General features: G+C 33.6%; 1 protein-coding gene across 1 annotated transcript in view; it reads right to left on the bottom strand.

Moving 5' to 3' along the window:
• Positions 1 to 374: 374 nt before the first annotated feature.
• ATRNL1 (attractin like 1) overlaps positions 375 to 24,497 on the bottom strand; it is a 497,977-nt gene continuing 473,854 nt past the window's right edge. Inside the window, exon 29 of the mRNA XM_026704834.2 lies at positions 375 to 2,829. Within this exon, the coding sequence (XP_026560619.2) occupies positions 2,705 to 2,829 (125 nt within the window). The 3' untranslated portion in view covers positions 375 to 2,704. The remainder of the gene's footprint in view (positions 2,830 to 24,497) is intronic.

Genomic DNA, 24,497 nt, shown 5'->3' on the forward strand with positions numbered 1-24,497 from the left:
TATTTATATGTATATAAAGTTATCAATAGACTTATTAACACAAAAATGCCTGCAGAACTGGGACCCTTTGTTTTAGAATAATAAATTGAATTTAAAACAAAATCATCACATCTTGGAAACATAACGTGAGTAATAATCAGTCTCCTTTTGAGAATGAAAATGTTCCAACAATCATGCCTGCATAATTTATCACTGAGCAATGAATCAAAAACAGTAGAGCAATCATGATAAAAATGTAATCCAATGATCTTGGATGAGAGAGAACTACATACTGTACAACAGTTCATTTAATGAATTTCTATCTTTTTTTTTTTCAAAACCTCACTCCTCATCCAAATTAAATAAACTTATTTTTAAAGAGAAACACCATCAAGTCACAAACAGGCCTTTTATTACTGCTACTGCACCATCTTGACATGCAAGGAACTATGTAGTCAAACTGTAAACAGTTAAATCTTTTCCCTTCCTGGAAGAAAATGAAAATATAATATAAACACCAATTATAGTTGTATACCTTTTTTAATTAACACAACTCCACCGCTGGTAAGAGTTTATACCTCTGTGCATAATTACCACAATAGCAGCTCTGCAGACTAAGAACTGCTGTTCTGTTCTTCCTTGGGATTTTAACAAGTCCACTGGAACACGTAATCTGCTATTACCAGTTTTGAGTACATACCAACTTCAACTAAAATTGTGCATTTAATGTACACTGCGATGAATAAGATTAAGTAAACCAATTAAGTACTTAAACAGCATTTCTATTATTTAAATGCATTTTGTGTTTTCTAGATTTGAGACCAGGAAGCCTAAAGAGCATGTTATCAAATTGATTAAACCTCTGAAAGATCCTTTTCTCATTAAATATGACGTTAGTCTTCCTTATATTTAGAGAACTGTATTGTAGCAATTTGTGTGTGTGTGCGCGTAGAATCTGTTAATGGGTGGGTAGGGCTGGCAGAAGGAGACACAGGAAAATGGCAAAAACCAGATCTCCCTTCTATGGGAACCTAATTGGATCACAAAGCCTTTCATCAACAAAAGAATGGCTGCTGAAAACATAAAGTGTATTCACAATTAAGCAGCAATTATGAAGCAATAAAAGTGTATCATAATTATTATTTGTTTTCAAATATCTAGACCAGTGTTTCTTAGATTATGGTCTAAGAAACACCAGTGGTTTATGAGGTTCTGCAGGTGGACCCTTGTGAGAGTATGGCCAAAATATTGGGGCACTGCCACATCTTATTAGATTTTGGCATAGCCACCCCAAATTTCACAAGTTTCAAATGAGCAAAAATGCATTTAGATTTGGAATACTGCAAATATTTTAGATATGTGAAGGTTTTTTTTTTTTAAAAAACAACAACTTTGATTTAATGTTGGAGTTTTATGGACACTATAGGAAGTTATGTATCGTCTGATGCCTACAGGTACCAATTTGCTCACCCATAGCTTATGAGGTGACTTTTGATGAAGCAGTAGTCTGCATAAAGAAAAGGATGGAAATTGACATGCTAAAAATTGTTTCCTTCTTTCCTTTTGATAGGCAATTTGGTAATGGCCTATACTGAAAAGTGATTCCAACAGCCTTGAGGAAGAAAACTGTTAGTAGGCCATTGGATACTTCAATGTATGTTTTATTAAGGGAGAAGAATATATATTTGCTTCTAATAGGGGAGATGACTTTTAATAGCTGCAATAAAGGGGAGAATATAGTCAGAATAACATTATTCGGTAGTGATTATGGCAATGATTTTCCCATTGGATACTAAGGCTAAAATGTGCAACAAGCTTTAAGTCTATGGATTTCATGGGCCATCAGTATTATTAGTATTACCAGTATTAATGCAGAATTCAAGGCAGTTTTATATAGGAATGTAAAGTTTTTCAACTCCGCCCTCTCATGTCTTGCAATTCTTAACATGGCTGTAAAGGGGAGGGCAGAATGGTTGTGGATACCTTGTTGACGGATTGGTTTTCCCCCCTCTTACAATGAGTTAGTTTGGCAAGGAATACAGGAATGAGCTTTCTGCTGCATTCCACATTCTGAACTTATACTTTACCCTACTTTTGAAAGATATGTTGATATTAATGTATCCAATTTTTTACTTATTGTAATACATGTATTTTATTCTTGTTATATTTGGCTCACTGAAATACATGTTTGTATTTCTAGCTTGAGTTCTATTGTTACATCTGGCAGTTATAATATTTACAGTATATCCCTAATTATGTCAGTTCTTGTTTGATTTAATTAAATGTGTCCGAACAGTGATCAAACTGAAACACTAGTAATCTATTACTTCTAACTATGTAACGAGTCCTTCAAAATATTTAACATTTCAATAATATATTTCCTTTCCCATTATAAAGCAATTTATAATTTTTTCATTTTTTCCTGGTAGGGATACTAAAAAAATTGTGGAGAAATATTTTATATTACTACTGATGTTAAAATATTTTCTTCAGGTTCAGCCGATATATTCACATTGCCCATTAGGACTTTGGGGGCTCAGTGGGAAGAAGACATGTTAATTCATCTAAGTTGATACTTCTTCATCGTCTTTGCCACCATCCAGAGATCACCTCCATAAAAACTGAGGCTGTATTTTAGCTTTCAATGGAAACTCTTTTAAAAAAAAGTTTGGGGAGGGGGAGAAGAATAAAACAATACAGAATATACAAATGCATTCTTGTTTTCTCAGACGCAAGTCCCTTGACGGGTTGAAAGGTGATGCTTTCGATTTCTGATTCCCAAACTCTTATCTTTAGACTCTGAGGGCTTCTGTTGTGAAATGTCTATCAGTGCACTTGCAATTGCCAGCCCTGTAAGAAAAGATAAAAAGAACCATGTAATACACCACTGTAAAAATATTTTCCCAGTTTTCTTTATTCTTATATGGATATACATACTTCAGGTTTTGAAAATGCTTTGGAAGATTTATTTCAGTCTTTGCATGAGGATGGCCCTCAGTGCTACCATTTAAGGCAGCCTTTTTTTGTTGTTGTTGTTGTTACAAACATTCATATGGGTATTCATAGGAGACAAGATTAAAGCCAATGAACTGATTTAATGGATAGTAGAGCTTTTCATCTATGTCACTTTTTTGGTCCATATCGGTTTCTGAGCAAGAAACAAAATTTCTAACTTCCATGGAGTAATGCAACTTATTATTAACATTCATGTGAGTTCTATAAACTGGACAGTGGGAGTGAACGCTATTTCACTGGAAAACAGTAATGAAGTTATAAAGATTTAAATACTAAGCCTGGCTCTGAATTTGAAATATGCTGCCATATTTGGTGATGTGGACACCTGGTGATGTGGACACCTGGCTTTCCATCATGATGCATATGGAAACATGTCTCCCAAGGCATATATTCTCCTATTTAGTTATTGTAATGGCATTATGTTCTGTTGAACTGAATTCTGAGTTGAGTTCATCCATTCTGAGAAGGCTCCAAGGCAAAATGAGTCTGCTACTGAAATAGCTTTTTTCCAACTTTTCAAGGGGGCAGTAGGTTAAGGAAACTGGGCATTTAATGTATTGTTTTGTTTTCTTGTACCTCACCACTATACTGAACATCTATCTGGCATATTCAAAGTTAATTAAATACACAGAGATAATGAAATCCTTTATTATATTGCATTTATCAAATCCTATTGCCACATAATTAACATACATAGCAAGGTAACTGGGCTAATATTCCTGGCACAAAATTATTCTTAACTGAATGTGTTAGTATTAATGCTTGCTTCATTTCATTTACATTCATTTCAGGATGAACTTATTAGCAAAATATATGAAAACAAAATGGTAAGAAAAAATATCTGCCACTTGACATTCTTCTGATGAAGTAAACATATACTGGGATTTAGAGTCTGGCTGTATTACTCCAAGTATCTATCAACATTGGGTATACTGACTAGAGCAGTATTACTGCAGCAATACTCAGAACTCCACAAATGGGTTTATTCCTGTGTACTATCCATAGCATAACTAAGAAATTAAGAAGACCTCTAATCATGGCTACTGAAGAATAATTCTTATTGATCTCTGAATTCTAACTTCTGTTTTTACTCTTAGTTTAAGACATTAATTTTATTACTTTATATGTGACTTTAACCATGGTGTGATTTTCATTAATATCTGCTACAGAATACCTCACTGTCAGTCTAATGTTATGCATAGCAGTAGAATGTCTCATCATGGCCATCTCAATTATTCCCTTACCAAAAGGTTTTATTTTATAGGAAGCGAGATATCATCTCCAAAATATTTCTTGAAACTTCTGACTGACTAGGCCATTGATTTCAGCATTATGATTTCCCAATTCTTAAAATCATATGAAATATAGTTTATTAGCTAATATAGAATTAATGTAGAAAAGAAAATCTCAATTTCATAAATACGATTGCCTCAGGTTTCCATGTATTATGGCTTCCATCCATATTGTGTCTGTTCCCCACTGTGTCACCCTTCTTCTTGTGCTGTTTAGGCCACTTTATTGTGACTGCATTCAATAGAAAGTAATAGAAAGGATAAGATCAGTTTATTAAATGAAAGATTACTCTTTGGTTATTCTGCTTCTACAAGAGAATAACTAACTCCCTAGAACAGTGGTCTCCAAACTTGGCAACTTTAAGATTTGGGGACTTCAACTCCCAGAATTCCTCAACTAGTCATGCTGGGCAATTCTGGGAGTTGAAGCCAGAAATCTTAAAGTTATCAAGTTTGGAGACTCCTGCCCTAAATTATGTTAAATAACAGGGATTAAACATGTTTCTCAGTGATCTTGGAGATGACATTTTCTCAAATTCATATTTTTCTACTAAGGTTTATTTGTGTGCTATTCCACTTATTTTGTTTAGGATAACAACTATGAAGGAATCATGCTTTTCAATCTAATACTGTGTTCTGGGATCTACCAACATGCTGGTAAAGTTCCATTAAAATCAGTCCAGGTCAGTCCAGAAGATCATTTCTCAAAGCATCACACAAATCATCCAAATAAATTTACTTACTGTTTTTTCTGGGTTCAACACCCTTTCTTGTTATCAAAGCAATACTATTAACTGAGGGATAAATTCATTATTTTACACTGGCATCTAAAAGAATTTCATTTACCAAGTCAAAATAATGCCCATATGCTGCCGGCAAGTAGAATTTATATCAAAATACTACCCAAGAGTCAATAAAAATGCTGAGGCTTAAATATTTATTATATGCTTTACCTTTATTTAATAGGTTTTCCCACCAAGACAGTTAATATTATTGGATGGAAATGTAAATTCTATGATAGCTACCATTTATTTCCCCTATTTTCATAGCTTGTTTAATTTACTATCTCTTCACGCATTCCCGTTTAAAAACACCTTCCCATTCTTGAACATTCTTGCTATTCTTGTCGGAGGAAAGTTCCACCTGTAAAACATCTTATACAAATTTTTTTATATGCTGTTGACATTTTCATTTTATAATTTTGAGACCACAATTTTTGCCATTTCTCTAGATCAATCCCATATCCAAAATTCTTTTCCCAAGCAAGCATAGTTTCTTTAACTTTTTCTTCTAGTTTAATTTCTAATAAATATCCATACAATTTTTTAATCACCTTTTCATCGGTACCTGTCAAAATCTTATCTAAGTCAGTCAGTTTAACATAGAAACCTTCTGTTTTAGAATCTTTGTCATACCTTGAATGTATTTGCGCATATGAAAACCAATTCATCTTTATACCTTATTCCTCTAATTTTTGCATAGATTTAAGTTCACCCTTTTCATTCAATATTTCACCATATCTAACTGTTTGTTCCTTTTTATATATTATAGATAAGAAAATGGTTCAATAGTCGATAGCCAGACTGGAATTTTCAAATAACATTGTCTTTTAGTCTTCTCCCAGTTTAACCACAGAGAGTCCCGTATATAATGTCTTCTAAAATACCCCTGTGTTTTAGTTCCTTTATACCATAAAAAGCATGCCACCCCAACAACAGATCATGTCCTTCTAATGTCAACAATCTAGTATTTCTTAATGTTATCCATTCCTTAACCCACATCAAATTTGTAGCTTGGTAATACAGCTATCAATTAGGCAAACCAAATCCTCCTCTTATTCTGGCATCTTGCAAAAGTTTTAACTTTATTCTTGCTTTCTTACCTTGCCATATATATTTCAACACAATTTTATTTAAATTTTCAAAATAATCTTTTCCAAGCCTAACTGGAATTGTTTGGAACTTATATAAAATTCTGGGTAGTATATTCATCTTGATTGTTGATATTCTCCCTATTAATGACAGTTGTAAATTTCCCCATTTTGCCAAATCTAGCGTTATCTGCTGCTTAAGTTTGATATAATTATTCTCTTTTAGTGTATTACATCTTGCTGTCAAATGTATCCCCAAGTACTTGATCTTATTCGTGACCTGAATTTTCAATACATCTGCCAGTTCTTCCTTTTGTCTTGATAGCATATTCTTTGTCAAAATCTTTGTTTTATCTTTATTTATTTTCAAACCAGCCACCATATACCTTTATCTTTTCTATCAATTTTGATGCTGTTTCTAGTGGGTCTTCTAAAATGAAAACCAGATCATCTGCGAATGCTTGCAACTTAAATTCTTCCTTTTTAATTTTCATCCCTTTTATATCCTTTTCTTTAATATTTCTATTTAACACTTCCAAGGTTAACACAAACAACAAAGGTAATAGTGGGCACCCTTGTCTTGTTCCTTTTCTTATATCAATAGAGTCTGTCAGTTCTCCCTCTATCATTGCCTTTGCCGTTTGGTTATGATATATAGCTTCTATTGCTTGAATAAATTTTTCACAAAAGCCCATCTGTTCCAGCTGTAATAACATGAATCACCAATTCACATTATCAAATGCCTTCTGTGCATCTAAAAATATCAAAGCCATTTGTTTTTCATGATGTGCCTCGTAGTATTCCAAAGTGTCCAAGATTACTCTCATATTGTCTTTAATTTGTCTCTGACAGAAATCCATTTTGATCAAGATGGATAAAATTGTTTAGGTATTTTTAAAGTCTTTCTGCCAATATTGAAGCAAAAATTTTATAATCTGCGTTTAGTACGGAAATAGGTCTATAGTTCTTGATTTGTAACGGATCGGCCTCCTCTTTTGTGACAAGTGTAATATAAGCTTCTGACCATGATTTAGATATCTTCTTCTTCTTTAACATAACTTCATTCATAACTTCTAGCAATGGAAGGTTCAACAATTCTTGTAGTGTTTTATAAAATTCTCCCCGAAGTCCATCTGGGCCTGGTGCCTTTGCATTGTTTTGCTTCTTAAGTGCTTCAGCTAACTCCACCATCGTTATATTGCTTTCTAACATTGTTTCAATCTCTTTAGGTATCTGGGGTAGATTAACATTCTGTAAGTACTGTTTAACTCTTTCCTCATCAATATTCTCTTGTGTGTATAGTTTCCCATAATAGTCTCATATAATTTCCTTCTTCTCTTTACTTCCATAGCAAAGTTGGCCTTGGTCATCTATTAATTGCAATATTTTCCTCGATTCTTTCTCCTTTCTCAATTTATATGCTAACCATCTACCTGGTTTATTTGCATCTTCAAATGTCATCAGATACCTGGCTCATATTACCATATATGGTGGACTTGTGTGGATGCCAAAAAATATTGGACTAAAATCCACACGTGGTTGGAAAAAATGACAAAAAAGCATGTGGACTTGAAACCAGAGATATTTTTATTGGGAATTTTACATGAAATATATAGTAAAGAATTGAAATACCTGATTGTAAATGTATTAACAGCGGCTAGGATTGTATTTGCCAAAAACTGGAAAAATGAGAAAATATCATTACAGGAGGAAATCATTAAGAAAATATTGGAATGTGCTGAAATGAGTAGATTGACATTTGAAATCAAAGAACAAGATGATAAAATTTTTTATAAAATTTGGGATCTATTCTATGAACGGTTAGACAATAAAACATGGTAATTCTTAGAATATAATAAATATATAAAGATGTATTTTTTCTTATTATATCTACAAAATGATTATAGGATAGATTTGAGATGATAATATGAACTTTCATAAAATTAAGTAAAATATGGATTATTTCGTAAAACATAAATGAATAAAAGTATAGTCCAACAATTAACAATGATATTAATGCATTTAATATTTGACTGAAAATATGAGAATATATACAATGTACTTGTAATTGAAGACTACAAAATGGAAGCACAAAACAATCTGTAAACCAACTGACACACTCTCTCTGTGTGTGTGTATAGTATTCAGCTTTTTTCGGGTATTTTCCCACGTCATTATAGTTGTGCTTTTAAAGTTGTAGCAACGTTTTGGCAGAATCCCATCTGCCATCACCAGGCCTCTGTACCGTGTTTGTCTGTGAGTCAAACTTTTACTGTAAAGATCCATAGGTCTGTTCATCTTCTAGGTCTCCATTATGTCTCAGTGTGTTTTTGTGGAGCAAGCCGGTGATTTTGCTTTTGTGGAAGCCGTTGGCTGTCAGTACTTTAGTCAGGGTGCATAGTTCAGTCTTAATGTGTGTCTTGTCTGCCAGGCGTTTGGTTCTAGCAATTAGTGTTTTGGCCATGGAGTTTATCTGTGCTGGGTGGTGGTGGGATTGGGCGTTGAGGTAGCGGTTGGTGTGTGTTTTCTTCTGGTATATGGTGTGTCCTAGTGTGCCATCTGGTTTTTTTTTGTTTTTTTTTGGTAGATTAGTACATCTAGGAATGGTAGTTGTTTGTTTGTTTCCATTTCCATGGTGAACTTGATTTTGGGTGTGTGCTGTTTAGGTGTGTTAGGAAATTGTTTAGGTTTTCTTTTCCATGGGGCCAAATCACAAATGTGTCATCGATGTATCCTAACCATAGTTTGGGTTTGTGGGTGGCATTAGCCAGGGCTCTGGATTCGAATTCTTCCATGAATAGGTTTGCAATGACGGGTGATAGTGGTGATCCCATAGGGGCTCCTTCAATTTGCTTGTATCTTTGTCCTTTGTATATGAAATATGTGTTGGTTAAGCAGTGTTCTGTTAGTTCCATGAGGTGTTTAGCTGGTTGGTATTTATTTTTCATGATTTCAAGGGTCTCTTTTATCGGGACTTGAGTGAATAGTGAAACCACATAGAAACTTACAAGCAGATCTTCTTGCTCCACATGTAGATCTTTGATCATTTCCAAGAAGTGGTATGAGTTTTGTACATGTGAAGCTGCTGTTTCAGCATGGGGCTGTAGCTGTTTTGCTAAGTGTTTAGCTAGGATTTGTAGTGGTGCTCCTCTGGAGCTGACTATGGGTCTGAGAGGTATGCCTTCTTTGTGTATTTTTGGGAGGCCGTACATTTTGGGTCATCTGGAAGATTTTTCTCTTGGGATGATTGTCTGTTGGATCTCTTTGCTCATGTGGCTGGTTATAATTTTCTTCTTGGTTAATTTTTCCAGATATGTGGTTGGGTCCGTGTTTATGAGTTTGTATGTGGAGTCTTGGAGTAGGTCTGTCAATTTTGTTTCGTAGTCTTTTCTATCCATTACTACTGTGGCATTCCCTTTGTCTGCTGGAAGTATGATTATGCTGCTATCCTTTTTTAGGGCTTGCAGCACTTTTAGTTCTTGTCTGGAACACACTTCCTCACTAGTCCAACACATGAAAGCCACAGGTCATAGCATCAACTTCAATGGCACCAAAACCCTAGCCACTATAGAAAACTCCAGCCACAGAATTATCAGAGAAGCCATAGAGATTGAAAAAAGACCTGAAAGCATGAAAAGAAGACATGATTCCACCAGACTGTCAATCATTTGGAAGCCTGCACTCACAAACAAAAAAATCTCCATATCACTAGCCAGGCAAACACCTGGGCACAAACAGATTCCCCCCCTGATACCTCCAGCTCAAACACACCCCAACCAGGCACCCAGATGAAACCTAGCTTCCTAACAAATGATAGCCGTTCACTTACTTGGAACCAAGCTGCACAAAAACCCTCCAATACAGGAACACAAGGTTGCCAGCCAATCAAGACACAAAAAAGCCACAAAACAGACAGAAGATATTAGAAACACCAATCAAGCAGAACATAGCAAACTCCAAGACCAATAAACACAGACCAAGACTCCCAACCAATCAGGATGAAGAAAAAAACATTCTGGCACAGCAGTAGGCTAGCCCCAAATTTAAAACTGAAACAACTGTAAAAGTCTGACTCACAGATGAACACTATACAGAAGCCTGATGATGGCAGATGAGATTCTGACAAAACATTGCTACAACTTTAAAAGCACAACTATAATGACGTGGGAAAATACCCGAACAAAGCTAAATAACATACATGTAAGTACCCACAAAAACTTAAGAATGAATGAATGAATGAATGAATGAATATATATATATATATTTCTTAAGTTTTTGCGGTGCTTACATGTATGGCATCAGCTTTGTTTGGGTATTTTCCACGTCATGTAGTTGTGCTTTTAAAGACAGCAACAACTTTCAGCAGAATCTCATCTGCCATCATCAGGCTTCTATTGTGTTTCTCTGTCAGAAAAACCACTATAAAAGTCTGACTCACAGATGAACACTATACAGAAGCCTGATGATGGCAGATGAGATTCTGCCGAAACGTTGCTACAACTTTAAAAGCACAACTATAATGACGTGGGAAAATACCCGAACAAAGCTGAATACCATACATACATATGCATATGCGTATGCGTATGCATATACGTATACATATTCATATACATATACATATTCATATACATATATATATAATGGCTTGATTTTTTTATATTTTGTTTGTCTATGTTTGTCTTAAAAAACAATAAAAAATTTAAAAAACAAAACAAAAACAAAACACCTTCCCATTGAGCTGACTGCTCTTATTTTTCAGCACTGAAGCTATCATGTAAAATTAACATGGCTCAATGCCATAAGTCATCTGCCTCATTTTGTAACATGTTGATACTGAGGTTTATCTAGGAATGAGATCTGTCTATTCCAACACACTTTAATCTAGCATTCTCTGGATGAATTGTGATTCAGTTTTTAAAATGGCTTGAAATTGGGAAAACACATTGTATGAAAGACACCTGTTGTGAGAATATGTTAATTATCATTATGTACAATGATTTTGATGATTTTTTCCTAAAGAGCAAGAATAGTTTCTTTTACCAAATGCTTACACACAAATATTAAATGTGTGTCGTAAAATAAAAGTGGGAAATTACTATTATTAATAAAATAATGTTACATGTATTTGAACAGAGAGAAAACCAGTGTTATTTCGGTTACACATAGAAATATAACAGTCATCTTGAAAGACAATATGATGTCAATAGTTAAACAGTGAACTTCTACCCATAAAATTACTTGTGTGCATATATGTGTGTGATGTAATCTATTTATAGCAATTATGTTGAACAATTAATAAATATAGAAATAAAATGTACCACATCAAAGCAGATTGCTTTGCAATGGTTTGTAATTTAGATATAAGTGCAACACTGAATGTTTCATTAGAACAATAGACTTTGAAAGTGGTTTTGTTTTGAACGAGTCTTTCCTTTGCAAAACTTTTGTAACAGGAAGGCTGCATTATACATTTTATTGCCCTCCCCCCAGCAAAACAGCTTCATTAGGCACGAAAGGTTAATTGTAGCCTTAAATGCAATTCAAGCAACAACACGCAAGTATGTGGTGAATGGAGCATCTTGACAGAAGAAGCAGCATGCTATATAAACTGTTTGCCCCGCTGAAATGTTTTACTACCTCATTTACTAACTGTCTCCTTTTACTGCCTGTATTCGTAGTTCTTTTAAACCTTTAATAGCTACAGTTTTATTTCAATGTAATCAGATTTAAATAGAAATACCATGGCTGAGGATATTTAAATGTTTTCCTCCCTTGCTGTTTTATATAAATACACACTAACTGTTGCAAGGCCACATTATCTTTTAGAATAAGAAGGCAACACTTTATATTCCAGCCTTACTTGGTGTTGGATAATGCAAGCTTTTCCTTTTCTGCTATTGTTAATTTTAATTAAAAATTTATCAAGTTCACATTTTTCTCCTTTGTTTGACTAAAGGGTATTAAAGATGACCTGCTTGGTTTGGTTAGGAAGGTAATTGCAATACAATTTTTCCCCTTTAAATATATATTATTGTAACATATCATCCTGGACAGATAACTTTATTAGATAAGATTACATTTTCAGGCATTTTCACATTATTATGCAGAATCTGAACATTCACAATACAGAATAGAGGTATAATAAAGCATACATTGGCACATGATGTTTTAAATCTTTTAACCAATGAAAGAGAACGACCATTAAATAATTAAATGAAATAATTAAGAAGAACTGAAAAGAAAAAAGGTGCTCCCGTAATGCTAGTAGAAAATCAAATGCTTTGCCCATCAAACTTCTTCCATCATTACTGCAATTTTTCATTTTATTTCTCCTGCTCTAAAAGCTATTGTAACACGGATAGTAAACTAAATGTAACTGCATTAGTGCTGTGAACTCATTACTCACGTTATTACTGTCAGGGATCCCAATGTCCCTGAAAGTTAATGCAACAGTTTTAAATCCCACTGAGAAAATGATGGAAATTAAAATGCCTAATCTGTGGTTACACAGATCACCATAGAGCTCAATAAGTGTACCTTCATCTTTATCTCATCAGCACTATTTATAATTACATGCTGCTCCCTTTAAAAAAAAAACTGCATCCTGTCATTTATTATCTCCATTTCACTGCACTAAAGCACTAAAGCACACTAAAGGTACATATGAAAATATCCTGGTTCATCAGCTTTCAACCATTTGTAACAGTGCCTATATTTTCTTCTTTCATTCATTCAACTCATCCCTTTCTGGAGTTTAAAAAAAAAGAAGTGCAGTCAAACTAGAGGCCTAGTCCCATGTCTTATTTTCTATCTGGATTATTCATATTATACCGAACAAAGTTTTACCACCTTCGATTTGGTTCAGCTGAGCTTACTTGGAAACAAATAATATTGAAGCTAATTGAGGAACTCCACTGCTTTCCTGCTGTTCATTGTTGCAAGTCATAGTATTCTCTATATAAAGCAAAATTTGGACTTTGAAGAAACAGGATGGGAAAAGTTTTGATTCTTGTGAATTTAGGTATTGTAAAAGACTCCTGAAAATACTATGGACAGCCCAAAAAACAAACAAGCATATCAAGCCAGAGTTGTTACTCGAGGAACAAATGACTGGGGTCAAATAATATTACTTTAGACACATTATATAAAACCAAGCCTTCTATAATATTAATCCTTCTAAATATTCCTGACAAGATGTACAACCAGGAGGATCACTACTATCTTTATTGTGAAGTTACATTAAATAAAAATCTTGCAATACTGAAAATATTTCTACCTTCCTTTCTTGTTATAGTTTATAGAAAACTAGTGAAACTTCTGAACTGCTTTTCATACTTTTCTCTCACCTGGGAACAGAGCTCTCTCTTTTCAGACCATTGACCTGATTGTGGGTCTCACTCCTATCTCGCAAGGTCAATCCTATATACCATCAAACTAGAGATGGCTGTAATACTGGGAAAGGAGAAGAAAACAAGAAGAGAATGACCATTGGCAGGTGGATGGACTCAGTCACAGTGGTGACGGATACATTGTTGGAAGTTCTGAAAGAAGAGGTTAGAGACAGGGAGAAGATCTAGTCATATGGTTGTTAAGAGTCAACACTGACCTGATGACACATCATTCAATTGGTTCTTACAGGGGAGACTTTTTCTGTAGGGCATCACTGGTTTCTCTATATGATTTCTCCTTTTCTTTCTCTCCTTTGTTTGGTTTATTCTTTCATTATACTACATTTTGTTATGTCTGAAGAAAGTTGTTTAAATTAGGTTCTTGATCTTTCCCACATTTGACTTCTTCAATTTTCTGGTCTAAAATTATTTTTATTCTAAAATTCTTCTATTTTAAGTTATGATATGGAAAAGGATATTCTTATAAGTACTGATTTGAAGAAGAACACCTTTACTATAAATTATAAACAATGGTATACTTTAATTTTATGGGACGAAAAACTCAATTGAGTAAATTTGCGTTAGGCAGTATTACATGAAAAAAGTTGCTACAACTCTTAACTCTAAATCTATAACAAAATAAACATATTTTTAGCGGACAATAATGTATTCAGAATTAAAACTGAACATTCTAGAAGCAATTTGTGTACAAGTCACTATCTAATATTGAACCCAGCTTCATAAAAATTCAATTAGAAAGGCTTTTTTGAGTGTAGATATTTAATGCATGATAGATTTTTTAACCCACATTATCACTTTCCATTTTCATTAATAGTGAATAGTTAATCATAAGAAAACATATTTCCACATTCACCATTCTAATTTGCTTTTCAGAAAATTCTTATTGATTCGTGACTTTACAAGTAGATGGTGTATACATTAATTACACATGCAACCTGTGAGTTGTTCAAGGTAGAACATAACATAATGATTATAGTGATGCTTCTTCAAGATTATTGCTTTGCAGTTTCTTTTCTACTATTAAATCACTATCAGTGCATTCAGATGAATAAGAATACATTAGTACTATTATTACTGAAACAAAGACAAGCTTAAGTAGAAAGTTGAGAATTGTTCCCTTCTAATTTTCAATACTTTTCAATGGTAGCAAAAATAAATTAATGACAAAATGTGCATGATGACATCATATGTTAGGATGGAAGATTTCATGATGAAATAACCATGTATATTTCATCATTTTTGGCCAACACAGTTTGCTGTTCAATCTTTTGATTGGAATATATTTTACAAACATGCAGATGCAAAATTTTACAAGCATGTACAATAAAATTTGTTTAATGTTTATTACTGTTTCTGGTTATGAGAATAACAAAAATGGGTTATGTAGTTAATTTAAAATATAACTACATAAAATTATAATGTCAATAAACGATAAACGATTTAAAGGAGGTAGGGTGAAGGTTGTCAATATCCATGAGGTAAAAGATAATCTACATTGTATAAAAGGTAGCACCATGATTTAGAACATACATTGTATACTTTTTTCAGTAATAGATTAATCTATAAGTTTTTTAAATCTGATTCTAAATCTCCCAGGCTAATCAAAGTCAAGTGGTGACAGAAATTAAACAAATAACAGTCCTTTAATCACAAAAGTTAGATCTTTATATTATTCAAAACTTTTCATTCATATTTTCTATTTTATCTGTTTTAAAGGAAACTGAAGTCTTTTCAAAATAATAATAAGAATAAAAAATATTCTGTATATTGTATTAAACATTATATTTCAAAAATACAGATTTAAAATATAGTCTATTGGTGGTTTACTAGCTATTTATTTCAGTTTCCCAACTAGAAATTGAAAATAATACAAAGAAGGCAAGTAAAGTTATATGAAATAACGATTGGCAAGACTACAGATTTTAAGCACTGTAAATGGAATAGAATAGAATACCTTTATTGTCATTGCATTCAAAATACAATGAAATTTGAAAGCTACTCCACCACGCTGCCCCAAACACCACATCACAATCATACTACACAGTATTTAAAAAGTAAAATAATTAAAATAATAATAATAATAATAATAATAATAAACAACCTAGTCTAAAACCTATTTAAAACATATATTAAATTAATAGTTCAATAATGCCACTTTATATATAGAACTAAATCACAAATGTACTGTTTGATTCAAGACAATTATTGCCTTGGAAAAGAAACTGTTTTCAGTCTATTAGTCCTCATTTTAAGATACCTATAATGTCTCCCTGATGGTAAGAATTTGAAATGTGAATTACCAGGATGAGAACAATCTGTGGAGATTTGTATCTTTGCATCTTCTGAAGTAATCAATAATAATAAAATTTAAGCCAATTGATTTTTCTAATAATGCCAGAGTAGACCCCAATTAATTTGTTAGGCTTTCCTTTCTTTTAGTTTTTGTTAGAATTCGTGAGCCAATTCTATAAAACTGATTTTTGATGCCATCCCTTACAACTTATCATTTCAGAAGAGTTTCCAATGTTACATTTTCAGTGTAGGTATATGCAAAATAATAATTATTTTTTTAAAAAACTGGTCAAAAACAGGAAAAGCTACTTTTTCATCTTGATATCTTCAAACCAAATACAAATGTAAACCACTTCTTTTAGAGAAAGGGACAGGTCCAGCCACTATAATAGTAGAAAAAAGAAAAGCAAAATGCAGATGTGGAAAATTAATGGAGATTTAAAGAAGTGAATTGAGAGGAAGAATGCTCAGCATAACAATTATGAATAATTTCTCTTTAATTTTCCCTTTTCTGCCTTTTAAGGAGCAATGTCGTGTTTTGAATGATGACTTCTTTGCATCTAAAAGACATTTGTTATTGGAAACTACTAATCAAGGTTAATTGAAATCTAATTAGCACAGTCAGTGCCAACTTCTATGTAAAAGAGCAGTCAGACATACATCTAGACTGTTGCTAACCAACAGTCCAGATATATGACCCCATATTTTCATTCTTATTTCCATTGCTATGGCTAGATACTAATATGCTTTTCTAAAGCTTGCTTTGAAATGTGTGAGGATGAGTTGATCCTTGTTCTCTTCTTACATGTTACAATATTGTTCTTGAAAGCTACTATATTCTGAAATGGTTTGTGCTTAGAGTTGCAGCTTTAAAAACAGCTGCATGATAGAACTTTTGTAGTTTGTATTTTAAACTATATGCTTCTTACAGAAATTTCTTTTGATGATGTTTTCATGAAGGCAGATTATTACAGAGTCATGCTGGTTTGCTTATTTATTCAAAAATTAATTCTGTATCCTAACTTCTGGATATAACCATAATGTATTTTAACTCATACAAACTGAGTAACTACAAGAACAAAAATTAAAGTTTTGTAGTTGTTTTTGTTTTGCTGGTATTGCTAGCATTTGCTACAATATATCAATTTGTTCTTTAGACTAGAGAGGCTAGATAGGCGTCCCCGACATCTGGGGTGCGTGGAGAGAAACTCAGGCAGCCATGGCAGAGATAGCCCTATCACAAAGAGAAACAGACTTGGCCTCCAGCCAGAAACAAACAGAAGCTGATAGAATAATTAAAGCTGGAGGTCAGCCCCCCTTGCTTTCTGAAGTGGAAAGAAAACCAGATAAGTACTGGTGGGGAAAAAAAGCGCTTGCAAAAGTGGCACAGACCTATGAGAGACAGGCAGACAAACACTGAGTCCCACAACAGCCATTCCAGGTGGGGAAGAAGGTCTACCTCTCCACCAAATACCTGAGGTTAAGACTCCCTAACAAGAAATTTGGGCCAAAGTTCATGGGACCATTTCCCATAGTAAAGGTCATCAACCCAGTCTTGATGCAACTGAAGTTGTCCCAATTGTTAGGGTAAATACACCCAGTATTCCATAATAGCATCTTAAAACCCATGGTGGGGTCAACCCTGAGGCCCCTACCTCGTGAGTCCCCAGACCCCATGGTCATAGGAAGCCAAACTCATTATGAGGTGCAGCGAATCTTCGATTCAATGTGGCAGAGGAGACAACTCCAATATTTGATCAAGTGGAAGGGCTACCCCTTATCAGAGTCATCTTGTGTAAAGAGTAGGAATGTCCAAGCCGATCGCCTTGTGATGAGATTCCATGCAGAAAACCCAACCAAGCCAGGGAGGGTCATAATCCTAAGTCCTATACCTGCAATAAAACATTTTGTGTGTGTTGTACAGGTCAGCTTCAAGAAGTGAGGGGAGCTGAATGTCAACTTATAAAATATTTCTATGGTCTTTTTAGAGTTGCCAACAGAAAGGGCTGGGGGAGCAGTGGGCAGCTTGCATTCCATAAATGTTTTCAAAGATAGTTTCAAGGTGACCGAAAATTCTGCCGCACAAAATTCGACCGGGAGAGTATGATTGATGACTCTTGGCTATGAATGTGTCACATTGGAGAATTTGAATTATGATACACCGATGAGGTGGGGGAAAACCAGGGTCAAGGGTGGCAATGAATGATGTGTCTCAGAGTCGGCTACACCCAGGCAGCTCCGGCATGTTTATTCCTAATAAATCTTCTTTAACTTCTGGAAGTTGGCTGGAGACTCATGATTTAAATGGGGTAACTTCCAGAGCCCTGACACAGAATTATATGTATAAATCATGTTAATTATTAATCCTCACTAAAGCAAAGTATATGCAACACCATCACATGTACACTAACTTTATAAGGATGTCTTTTGGATGTCCTACTCTAAGAGTACTTTTTTAGTCTATTGTTCTGGGACATAATTTGCATTTAAATATAGATGCATTTAAATATAGATTGCATTTAAATATTTGCAAACTTTAGTAGTGCATGTGAAGAAATGTCTTCTTGAACTTCATAAACAATCTAAAAAGCTTGTTAACTTAACTTGACAAGACCATTTTTCTTTCTGTCTTTTTCTATATTTGAATCAGGTTACTTTTCTTCCCCAGTACACATGCTTTAGATAAGTGGTAGATGTCCCTCATATTGTTTGTGTGATTGTGCAGGTTTGAGTATTTTCATGTGGGCTATAGTAGCAATAATAAGAGACATTTTTTCTCTTTTGCTTAAGATGAGCGTCACATTGCTTTATTGTACTTTAACTACGAAACATTTTAACATATAATAAACTGTGTGAATCATTATTGACTTCCTTTATTTCCCCTTCGTTTTCCTTCATTTTACCTTTTCATCCTTGACAGATTTTTTTTTTCTCAGTCCAAATATATTTTTTAAAATTTGGTTACAATTTTAATAGCAACTTTGAAAACGTTTAGCAAAGCCTACAGAAAGTATTTGTCTTTAAAATTTCAAATCTAGTTGCTGTGATTTATTAAGAATGTGTCCTATGTGAGTGTTTAAAAATAGGCATAAATATAAATATGTGATAACTACATGCCAGTTTTTCACCTAATATTTCTGACCCAGCACTCCTACATTGAATACCCAGATCTCTTTGCCTAGATGATTCTAAGGTTCTTCTAAGGAGAATCATACATAATATTAGTTGCATCTTCCAGCAATGCTAGAGGTATATGGGTGGAGCTGACACAGAGATGGATGTTTGGGGCATAATTGATTTACTGCCTTTACCATGTTTTATGGCTATATTTTCTTACTGGAAAAGTAGTCAGGTTAGAACAAATTTGTAGGAAACCTCTTGTGAAAATTAGTACTGGGTATGGCTTTTTTAATGTTATGGAGTTAAATATTGATGTTTTATAAATCATGCAATTTTTCATATCTTATTGGAAATTACATAAGGAAAAATATGGGCACAGGACATTTTCTAATCTGTATCTGTCCTAACATATCTTTGCATCTATCTATGGAAAACTATTTTTGGGAATACTATTTATATAGGTGGAGGTAGAGTACAAATCTTCATTCTCTGGATTTCAAAGTATACTTGTTATCCATTTAGTTTTTGAACTGCAGATAATTTATTTTAAAAAAGACAATTTATTCTCCTATTTTGCATCCTCCCCAACTCATTACTGCATAAACAGTATACGATTTACAAAGTAAGAAAAAAGCATATCCATTGTGCAGAGTATGTGAATATTTCATTTACAAATCCATTTAATTTGGGGACTAAGAATAGGATAAGAATAAAACAATAATCCAAGATAAATGTTCACTATCAATTCTGCAGTCTTGTGTTGATATGGTTTTCAGCAAAATAGGAAATTGGTATCATTTGCAGATCACAAGTTTGGGGACAGATTTTTGTTATAATGGATGCAGGAAGGCTGAATTACTACCTGTTGAAATAACTAATGAAAACTAATTGCTGGAATGACTCTCCCTTTAATGATGACTTCTAGTTCATACTAGTCAATATTTCAATTATTCGAAAGACAACTTGGAGTATTCACATTAAGTACTGCATATTCAATTTTCCTATTTCCAATTTAAACACAACATGATATTATAATATATAATATATCATGTACCTAAAGGATTTTACAGTCACTAGGCTACATTCTGGAGATCGCAAGATGTCTGTTTCTTCTTTTACAAGTATACCTGGAACTTGTATTTTTAGAATAGTTTGTAATGAATATGGGTATGAAATGCTACAATGTTCACCCCATTGGGAGATTAATGCCAAATGAAAGGCAACTAACCATGAGAAGGAAGCACTATCCAAGGAGGAGACATCTTCAATGGTTTACCGCATCAACTGTAGTGATTGTGCAAGAAATTATATAGGGAAATGGCCAAGAGGCTACAGACCAGAGTACACGAACAGGATCTGGGCACATATGCAGGAGCATAATCACGCATTCAGTTTTCAAGAGGCGAAAGCTTAGTAAGTACAATAAATGTAATTTTAAGTTCCTGAGATCCCAGGATGCCTGCTTGTTCTTTTACAAGTATATCTGGAACTAGTATTTTTAGAATAGTTTGTTACACACACACACACACACACACACACACACACACACACACACTTAATTTACATATATAATATACATATTTCCTTTGTTCATTCTCCACAGTATTGAAGGGAATCGATTTGCTTCACTACCTTTTCTCCATGCACTTTTTATTTCTGATGATGTTTAAACTCCTGCCTGCTTATTTCACATATATGAGTGTTAAACTAATTTAACTTCTAAGCAAAGAGTTTATGGTTCTGTGCAGCAGTTTCTCTGGTCTGTAAGATACGGTTTGAAGATTCTTCTTCTAAATTATTCTTTGGTAATGTTACAGGTCTTTAGAAAATAATATATTAACTAACCTACGGGTTTTAGATTAGTCTAATCTATGCCTTGCTTTCATATTTCATAACAAATAGAAAGCAAATGTTATACAATTGTATATATACTACAATTGTATATATTTCCATTTAAGAGCAGTCTGTATTATTTGCTTTTGCTTTAGAGGTTATTTTTCAGGAGACAAAGATCTGGCAATATATTATATAACGATATCCTACTATGCTCCTGCAAAGGTTTTAAAAAACTTCTTGTTTAGCATTTCAAATACTGTCCTAATTTAAAATAGATTTTATTTTTAATATGTATTTCTTCAAATTTATTTGCACTGGTGCATTTGAGATCATGTGTTTACTGAAGCAATAATAAACCCTGAAGAAACTTTACTTTTTCTAGAGCACCCTGTACTTTCATTCTCTTTTTGCTCCATTTTAGCTATTGGGAACATTTTTTTAACGTAATCAGTCAGGAAAAAAATTCATATACAAATAAATAAATGAAAGGTATGCTCTAGTGACTAGCTAGACCATAAACAACCCATTTTGACTGGGAATAGGCAATTGCACTTAGTAGAACTATTAAGAGTACTATAGTAAAGACTGGGTCTAAAACTTTTATGGAATAGCGCCATACAATTTATGATTTTGATTCATCATAATGAAATGCTATAAATAGCAATTATATTATTTGTAGTTGTCTTTTCCCCACATAGGAAAAGTACATATTTGTGAGCTATTTGTATATTCAGACCTGGGCAAAATATGGACATCTCACACTCTTCTTCATAAGAAGAGTGTGAGATGTCTTAATAAGATCAAATCTTAGGAGACATCAAATAACATCAAATCTTTGGAGAATTAGTCCGGCATGTGATGCAACCCAAGTCATTTGGGCAGTCTTCTGTTTTTCTAGCTTAGAGTGTCTGTTTTGATATAGAAATGTAAATTTATAACAAAACTCATCTTATGAAGGCTGAAGGCATCTGCAGGTGCAGTCTGGCGTATGTTCTATTAAAATTCTTAGAAAAGTTCAGACATTCATTAATCAGGTCTTTTTTTTTTAATGGACATGTCCCTGAGATTTTTCTTTTAAATGTGTGTATCTTATATGAGCCTAGGCACATGAGCCTAGCTTAGTATGGAATATCTGTATCCAAAAACACACTATGAAATAAATATCACTTCTATAATAGTTCAAACATCACCTAATAAAGCATATACAATTTTATTCTAAATATGAAAGTGGATTTAATGATAGGGTTGCTTCTTATGGCAATTATATTATAACACTTATGTCTAAAAGGTACACCTCCAGAGATTCCCATTAGACCGAATGCACACATATTTGATCTGCAACCTAATTCTTTCTACCTCTAGTGAGAAAACCCAGAAAACCCAGGACACCTAAGCAAACACACATCCCTTCTTGTGAAGTTAAACAGAAAGAAATGAGATTGCTAGAGGCTTTTTGTTCTTTGAATCTTTCTAAGAACTATGATTGGTAGCTACAGGGAAGTAAAGTTATATTCAATCTGGTTGTGGGATAAAATCTAGGATTCAGGAAAGAATCTAACAAACCTTAATTTCTAAAGGCAAAATGTAGTGAGTAACCAAAAAAAGTGAGTTAGAGTTTGTATTTTATATTGATGTGCTTAAGGCTTTCCTGATTGCTTTCAAAGTTATTGCTTTCTGAGGTTAATCTACATTTTATATGGGTCTGCTCATCGTGTATGTGTGTGTGTGTATTCCTTCTCTTAGAATCTCTTCGTATTTAGAGGAAATGATTCTCTTCAAATCATTTTCTCTAAATACGGCTGCTGTATGATTTTTACAAAATAAGTACAATTTCCAGCAGATTTTTTGTAACATGCTTAAGAAAGTCTCTCCAAAGAGACTTTTTAACTACCAAAAGAATGGCAAAACTGGAAAAAGATGGAATTGCTTAAAGGATTTTTTTGGTTTATTCAATTTCTATAGCTACTCATCTCAAACAAGTGAGAGGCAAACTGACATAAAATTAAATACAAACACATACATGCACACCATGAAACCACAAATATCAATATAACTAAGAGATGTGGTCATTAACACATTCAGGGTTTCAGGCCCAAGTACACAATCAGGACCAAAGGATTAGGCATTCAACAGGGTAAGGGCCATCTTAATTTCTGGAGGAAGAATATTCCAGAGAGCCGGGGCTATGACAGACTTTCTAGTCCCAACCATCCTTGGCAGATGGGACCTGGAATATGCCCAACCTTCGATATTGAATATCTGACAGGAACTGCATTTATATGTTCCAAATCTTTTTTTGTAATTAAATCTACTAATTATATCCAGTACTTTCTCTATTGTACACATACTACACTGTCTGTCTGTCTATCATGGGACAGCTCAAGTTTAATGAAAAAGTTTTGTTTATAACCACTTCGGGATTCGGTATGTCAGGATATAAAAAGTTAGGTAGTGTAAAACAGCTTATTTCAAGGTACTGTCCATAGTCCAGGCTATATCACACTCCAAATTCAATTATAGTATCCACCACTGAAAGGAATCCTGGAGTCCAATTTTTCAGTTGTTGATTAATTCACATACTAAAACATATAATGGTACCAAATTAGCTGCTTTGGTTAGATGTGCATTTGGTCTAGCTTTATGTAAGGGCTTTCAAGTGTACAAAATGCATAGGTAAGCAAACAAGCAAGCAGTTGAGGCAAAGTACTCAAGATAATGGTATAGCCTAAGAACCCAAATAACTGAACATATATGTAAAGTCCAACAGCCTAGTTTCAATTTTAATATATGTGTCTAATTTTTTTTCCTTGAAAAATCCATGTTTCTTTCAGTAAGTGTTACTCATATAGTAATAATCAGTTTCTAATTTCTTCTGAATGGATTCACAATTTCCATCTACAATAGGTGACACTTAAGTTGCTTCTTTTTGCAAGTTAGCAAGAAGATCATGGGGTAAATATAACCGTTAATATTCACACACTGTAGAAAATATTATGTAAAGATCAGAATAAATTTTAATAAGCTCTGACTTAGAATAAAAACATCCTTCAAGTATATCATCAGAGTAATCTAGAATGCATAATATTGTAATAAACTAAAATTCTGTATATATAAAAGTAGTTCAAATAATAAAAAACCCCACATAAAATGCTTGGGATTTCCAAACTTGGGAATCATGCATGCAAATTGTTTCTTTTTTAGTAATCAACCATATTGGCTGATGGTAGGAAACTTTCAGGGGTCTTCTTCTGAAGATCTGACACCTTCTCAAGCCTTTAAGATTCTTCAGGACCATGACTGGGGAGGAATGATGACCTTGTGAGTTATCTTCAGACGGTTTCCGCATTTGTTCACATCGAATGAATGATGAGACCTCAGAATAGACTATACACTTCTCAAAAGAAGGCTGAAGGATGACCTTCATCATTATTCAATTTTGAGAGGCAGATGGCTGATGAAAAATAATCATTTATGATGATAAATAGAGTAGATTTATCCTTGGGGATTCAAGGGGGTGAGGGGAAATACTTGAAAATTTCTCTTCTCATTTCACATGTTCAGATTTATCCCTGAGGAACAGTGATCTCCTCTAACTCAACAGCTTTTAGACAGACTCAACACTTTGAACTCCTCTGGATCAAAATAAAATTCATTTATTTGTTCATTCATTTTTGAAGCCACCTG

Source organism: Pseudonaja textilis, chromosome 4 (genome assembly GCF_049901715.1).
Source record: "Pseudonaja textilis isolate UNSWEBS1 chromosome 4, rPseTex1.2, whole genome shotgun sequence".
Taxonomy (NCBI): Eukaryota; Metazoa; Chordata; class Lepidosauria; order Squamata; family Elapidae; genus Pseudonaja; species Pseudonaja textilis.